The 6,616-nt window shown below is 30.4% G+C and overlaps 1 protein-coding gene across 1 annotated transcript; it reads left to right on the top strand.

Moving 5' to 3' along the window:
* The first annotated feature begins 3,042 nt into the window (after positions 1-3,042).
* On the top strand, positions 3,043-4,994 carry LOC106365328 (non-functional NADPH-dependent codeinone reductase 2-like). Its single transcript, XM_013804773.3, has 5 exons — positions 3,043-3,276; positions 3,608-3,783; positions 3,876-4,122; positions 4,206-4,385; positions 4,599-4,994. Exons 1-5 carry the CDS (start codon positions 3,157-3,159, stop codon positions 4,824-4,826), a joined length of 951 nt encoding a protein of 316 aa, XP_013660227.2. The 5' UTR covers positions 3,043-3,156; the 3' UTR covers positions 4,827-4,994.
* Positions 4,995-6,616: the final 1,622 nt, after the last annotated feature.

Here is a 6,616-nt window from a genome sequence, read left to right as displayed (position 1 = left end):
CTTAAGAGTTAAGTTTGAAGTTGTTCTTTTGGAGAAGAACATCCTCATACTTTAAATTTGAAGTTTTACCAACTTTCAAAATGAGCAGTAAGTTTTGTGTTGGAAAAGCTTTAACAAATGTTTTTGTTTTTGATCAAAAGCTAGAAACAAATGTTTTTGTAAGAAGCAGAATCTATGAAATAACAATCAACGTTTGGATATCAAGGTTCATATACTTTTGTGAGCTTCTAGCTTCATGGTTTACAGGAACAATTTGAGGCATTCATTGTCAGTGAAAGATGCCACTATAACAATCTGTTTTAAATTAAATTCAGATTCTTAGAAGAAAAATTCAAATTTTATTTTATTATCATATAATATTATTGTTGGCAAAAAATCATATAGTTATGTCTTATTCTTTTGAGGTTTGTATTTTCATTCCCACAACTCAATGGGAATGTGAAAGCGGCTTTAGTTTCTTAACTTTCTTCTTTGCACTTTTATTCTTCGCGCTCTCTTTTGCTCACCTTTTCACATTTCTCAATAGTTTTTTTTTTTTTAACTCAGCAACACTTTTCCTGTCTGCCTTTATCCTTTAGGGAAAACAACACACTTTGCATAAAGTCCTCAGTCCATGACTTAGTTATGTCCCTAAAATTTCATATGTAATAGTTGCGTAGACCATTTTAGTCAGAACGGTTTCTTAAGGGTTTATACAATGCAATATTACTCACTAAACATTTACACAAGATGGTATAGTTTGCTTTATAGCGTGTTAAATCATGATTATATTTCAAGTCTTTTATAAGATGTTAATTTTTTCCAAACAAAGTTAAATAAATTGTCATTTTCTCATTTTTAATTTACAAGGGCGGATTGTCCGGTCATTCTTGAAAGTGAAACAGACGATTTACTTTACACGAGTCGTGCTCGTAGCAGAAGCCATTCGTGTGGAAGTCTACTCATCCAAAGTTTCATTTTAATCAACTTTCTAAGTGGACTTATCTTTTTCAATGGTCACTATTTTGTTCCACACGAATCATATTTTCTTTTCTGTCGATAATGTGTTTTCTGTCAGTTCCACTCAATTAATTTGCTTTACCTTCGTACATATGATAATAACAATCATAGAAAAAGATAGTGAATACATATTCATACATTTATATTATAAACCTTACTAACAAAAAGAAATGGTCTAACGTGGTTTACAAAGTCGTCTAATTCAAATCGCCTACTGTAGACTTGGTTAGATATAAAATTTTGTAAAGAGCTCGACTGTAAATATTCAAAGAAGAGGTAGAAGTGAATTTTAACTAATTGAGAATTATTTTTATTTTCTTGAAAGAGTTAAGTCTCTCCTTCTTGCAAAAAAAAATTATAAAAGAAAAAGTGGGTTGAAGTATAAAGTATTACTTCTTGAATCATAATGGAGGATTGACTCTCACTTATGATTCTTGATGAGTTAAGGTGACTGACGGTAATTACGGTGGTCTTATGTGAGTATTTTGATTCCATAACAAATGATCTAATCGTTTAGGATCTGCAAATTTTAGTTTAGTTTTTTTTCATTTCCTGAAAAGTGGTTTAATGACATCTTGGACTTGAGAAAGCAAATAGCCAAGATAGAAAAGTAGGCCAGCCATGTCTTGTGTTCCTTGGGCCCTAAAAATGCGTTTGCGGTTGAAACTCATTTGGCATCAAGAACAGTATAATCGCCATGTTAAAACCACACTGCTTCTTCTATATATTAATATATATATATGCTTAATTGTTTATAAAACATTTAGTCCTGTTTTCTCTTACAAACCATTTTACCCTTTTCATGTTCTTAACCAACTAATTAAACTAAGAAACTTCATTGAACTGCCAATTGAAATTACTTGCATATCCTATGGATTTTTAGAGAAATGACAAACTGCTTTGCCACAAAGTGGATTTACGGAAAGGGCAAAACAAAGGGACAAAACACTAATAACCAAGAAGAAGATGACAACAAAACAATATTTTTACTAATCTTTATATATAATTACGATTTTAATAGTGAAATAATAATCCGAAAATATATAAATAGAAGAAGATACAAAACATGTGAAAGTTTGAAATAATCTATTCAATCAAAAAAATATACAGTAAACTTATTATGTTTTAAAAATTGATAGACACATATATATTATAATATATACCAATTTAGAATTGAAAATAAAATATTTATATAAAAATAAATAAAAACAAAAACTTGCGCAGTTACGCGGGTCGAGATCTAGTTACAATTAAAACATCATTATTCCATCTTGGTTCTTGATTTGTAAGGTAAGTATAAAAGGTAAGGTTCGTAATTTTGTACTGCGATTGCAATCATAATTGATTTTTTTTTGGGTGAAAATCATAATTGAATATTATTAACATCTTAAATGTAAAAAATCACAAAAAAAAATCAGATTTTCACATGTCTCAGATACTAGAATGATATTTTCCTGCCATGATAAAAATTAGGAAAACATGCATGTCTATAGTATCGTTCATTCGTTTGTGAAATAGTTAGAGAATCTTGTGACGCTATAAAGGATCTCTGGAACTATAATGCTAGGCCATTACTCCATCTAAAAGCCAGATGAGTGTAAACAGTTGGCAAGTAATTAGCTTGTAAAGTTTCCAATAGAATCAAGTTGCAAAATAAAATGCAAGAACAACCATATTTAGGAATACTAAAACACCAATGAGGAACTGTAATCAGCTATTTAGCTTGTGATGTTTGCAAATTGCAATAGAATCAAGTTGTAAAATAAAATGTAAGAACAACCATATTTTGGAAACACTAATGAGGAAATTTATTGAGGAGGGAAGATATCATCTTGAGGTTTGAGAGATATGGATTTGGGTAGGCTAAGAAAATCCCAGAAGACATGGAAAACTCTCGTGCTTCGATACGTCCATAGTCCCAATTCATATTACATTTCAAGATGTAATACAATAAACTATCATAATATACTCCATATATAGGTCATATTCTATATATTAATAATTGATGTCATAAGGGAAATTGTTTAAGGAAGAAGAAAATAAATCAAGAACGTTGACCTTTCAATGGCCTATATAAACATGTCTTAGACTCAACACTCAGCACAGAGCAACACATTGAGCCTGAAGAGAAGAAAAAGAAAAAAGAGAGAGAGAGAGATGAGGAGTGACGTAGCACGGCTCAGGTGTGGGAAGACGATTCCATTGCTTGGAATGGGAACTTATTGTCCTCAAAAAGATCGAGAGAGTACCATCTCAGCCGTCCTTCAAGCCATCAAGGTTCATTTTCTCTCTTCTAAAAAGTAACTTTTATTATTACAAATTTTTTATCAGATGATCTTATAATATATTGTGTGTTTTCTTGTATATCACTTCTCACGCAGAGTAGAGTATTCATCACTTGACCACCAAATATGATTATTAGTATATTTATGTTTATGCAAAATCATAACCTTATATACAAATTCTTTACAAGTATCAATATATATGTATAATAAATTAGAAAGTAATACATACAAATGTTAAATATTCCAATAACAATAAGGGATTTGTAAGAATCCATGTTGTGCCTTCTTATATCTCATAAGCTTACTTCTTGGAATGGAGACAGATAGGGTATAGACATTTCGACACAGCAAAGATATATGGATCAGAAGAAGCTCTAGGAACTGCATTAGGTCAAGTTATCTCCTATGGAACTGTCCAAAGAGAAGATATCTTTGTGACTTCAAAGTTATGGTCTAGTGATCACCATGACCCTATCTCTGCCCTCACACAAACTCTCAAGTAAGCTTCTCTTGAAAAACATAAACACTCACCTACAATACTTTGATGGCCGACGGATCAATCTCATGACCATATTGTTAATGACTTTATAGGACAATGGGGCTAGAATATCTAGATAACTACTTGGTGCATTGGCCAATAAAGCTAAAGCCAGGAGTGAGTGAGCCCGTCCCAAAGGAAGAAGAGTTTGAGAAAGATGTAGGAATTGAAGAAACTTGGCAAGGCATGGAGAGATGCTTGGAGATGGGTTTGTGTAGATCCATTGGTGTTAGCAACTTCTCTTCTAAAAAGATCTATGATCTTCTCGATTTCGCTTCTGTCTCTCCTTCTGTTAACCAGGTTTGGATACAAAACATTAATACCAAAAAATCTTGCTTAATTTTGGGGAGATTTGATAATTAAGATTCTGTATATATGTATAGGTGGAGATGCATCCATTGTGGAGACAAAGCAAGCTAAGAAAAGTGTGTGAAGCGAACAACATCCATGTAAGTGGATATTCACCACTTGGTGGGCCAGGGAATCGTTGGGGGTCAATGGCTGTGATTGAACACCCTGTCATCAAATCAATTGCTCTCAAGCATAATGCCACTCCAGCTCAGGTAACTCGGAAATATATACATAACTTGCTATGGCTCTTTACCCTATTTCTAAGAGCCTTATTCAAACACTTTTTCATTTTGACATCACCTTTATAATTCGTATTTTTATGAACTTCTATGTTTTTGAATATACATAATAATTTGACATGCAAATGTAACCAAAAATGAAAACAAAATGTTTAACTGATTGTAACCAATTATTTATAAATGAAGGTGGCTCTCAGGTGGGGAATGTCAAAAGGGGCAAGTGTGATTGTGAAAAGTTTTAATGGAGAAAGAATGAGAGAAAACAAGAGAGCCTTAGATATCAAATTGGCTGACCAAGACTTATCATTCATTGACCAATTGGAGGAGTGGAAGATCATGAGAGGAGATTTCCTTGTTAATCAAACCACAAGCCCTTACAAATCCATCAAACAACTTTGGGATGATGAGATATAATTGATTAGGGTTTCACATAATTTCATCCAAAATGTAATTTCATCATCACATTATGTTGCTTATGATCATAGTTTTCTCATTTGGTATATAAAGTCATTACAACATGAAAAAACACAATCTTGCTTGATTTTGTTTAATCCTCTTTTTTATGCAACATATTTAGTAGTTTTTCTCCATTTATTCCTCTTTATTAGTAGTGACAAATTGTCATGGCTTTGATTTTGTAACTGGTGAGTACTGCTAAGTGCTGACCATATATTGAAGGCTTGAGGTGTCGTTTCTTCTCAACGAGGTGTCGTTTCTTCTCAACGAGGTGTCGTTTTGATTTAATTTCGATCCCGAAATTTCGGGGCCCAACCCATTTATATACATCCCAAGTTTTGATTGGCGCATATTGGACCTCTTTGTTTTTTTTTCCCTAAATTTTGATATCTTTTTGGAAAACCCATATCCAATTTTGGTTTTTCAACCAGTAAATATTCATAGATTTGACATACATTGAACTGGTATCTTTTGTAGGGTAGACAATACAAAATTAGGCTTTGTCATGGAAATAGATGAAACAAATAGCATGCAAACTAAATATGAGTTTTCCACCTGAGAAAAGCTAAGAGCATCTCCAAAAATAATTTTGAAATTTCAAATATGATAATTTTTGCATGCTCCAAAAACAACTTCAAATATAAAATTTCACTGTACAATTATATGATTTTCAAATTATCTTACTAATTTTTATAGTTATCATTTTAGTCTTTATAAAATTTTTATCTTATGCAAAATACTAATATATTAATTACAGTAAAATGAAAATATTATACAAACCAATATTACAAGACAGATTTAATACAAATTATAAAGATAAAATACAAAAAGATAAAAATTATATGAAAACAAAATTATTTCATCAACTACGAAAGTACAAAATTTTAACAATTTTAGCTTATAATCTCCAAATAAAAATAAAAAACTCAGTTATTATTTCGAAATGCATGTAATATGCTATTAAATGTATTATATTACTAATTAATATTGTGTTTAATATTTCTATATATATTTTATTTCTAAATTAAAAATTATGATTTTTGTTAACTTTTATTAATAAAAAGTAAGATAGTGTAAAATATACAGTTTTAAAAGGAGAAATTGTTAGAAATACCATAAGTTAAGTACCAATCCAAACATATAATAATATTTGGATTTAAGCTTTAGTGATTATTGTTTAAGGTTTTAGTATTAAGGGGTTGGGTTTATAAATTTTCTATAAATATTTTAAAAAATTAGCTTAGTGTTATTTTATCACAAATTTAGGGTATTTATGAAAATAATAATTTATTAATGATAAATTTGAAAATGGTATCAAACTTGTAGTAAAATTGAAATTTTTCCACTTAAGAGTTAAGTTTGAAGTTGTTCTTTTGGAGAAGAACATCCTCATACTTTAAATTTGAAGTTTTACCAACTTTCAAAATGAGCAGTAAGTTTTGTGTTGGAAAAGCTTTAACAAATGTTTTTGTTTTTGATCAAAAGCTAGAAACAAATGTTTTTGTAAGAAGCAGAATCTATGAAATAACAATCAACGTTTGGATATCAAGGTTCATATACTTTTGTGAGCTTCTAGCTTCATGGTTTACAGGAACAATTTGAGGCATTCATTGTCAGTGAAAGATGCCACTATAACAATCTGTTTTAAATTAAATTCAGATTCTTAGAAGAAAAATTCAAATTTTATTTTATTATCATATAATATTATTGTTGGCAAAAAATCATATAGTTATGTCTTATTCTTTTGA

The sequence above is a fragment of the Brassica napus genome, unplaced genomic scaffold (assembly GCF_020379485.1).
Source record: "Brassica napus cultivar Da-Ae unplaced genomic scaffold, Da-Ae ScsIHWf_2634;HRSCAF=3386, whole genome shotgun sequence".
In the NCBI taxonomy this organism is placed as follows: Eukaryota; Viridiplantae; Streptophyta; class Magnoliopsida; order Brassicales; family Brassicaceae; genus Brassica; species Brassica napus.
This window is presented reverse-complemented; position numbering and strand designations above follow the sequence as displayed.

Bases quoted from the DNA above. Each gene is read 5' to 3' on its own strand.
- LOC106365328 (XM_013804773.3), top strand. From the start codon at position 3,157: ATGAGGAGTGACGTAGCACGGCTCAGGTGTGGGAAGACGATTCCATTG. The intron at 3,277-3,607 runs GTTCATTTTCTC...GAATGGAGACAG, and splicing joins CCGTCCTTCAAGCCATCAAG to ATAGGGTATAGACATTTCGA. The intron at 3,784-3,875 runs GTAAGCTTCTCT...ATGACTTTATAG, and splicing joins GCCCTCACACAAACTCTCAA to GACAATGGGGCTAGAATATC.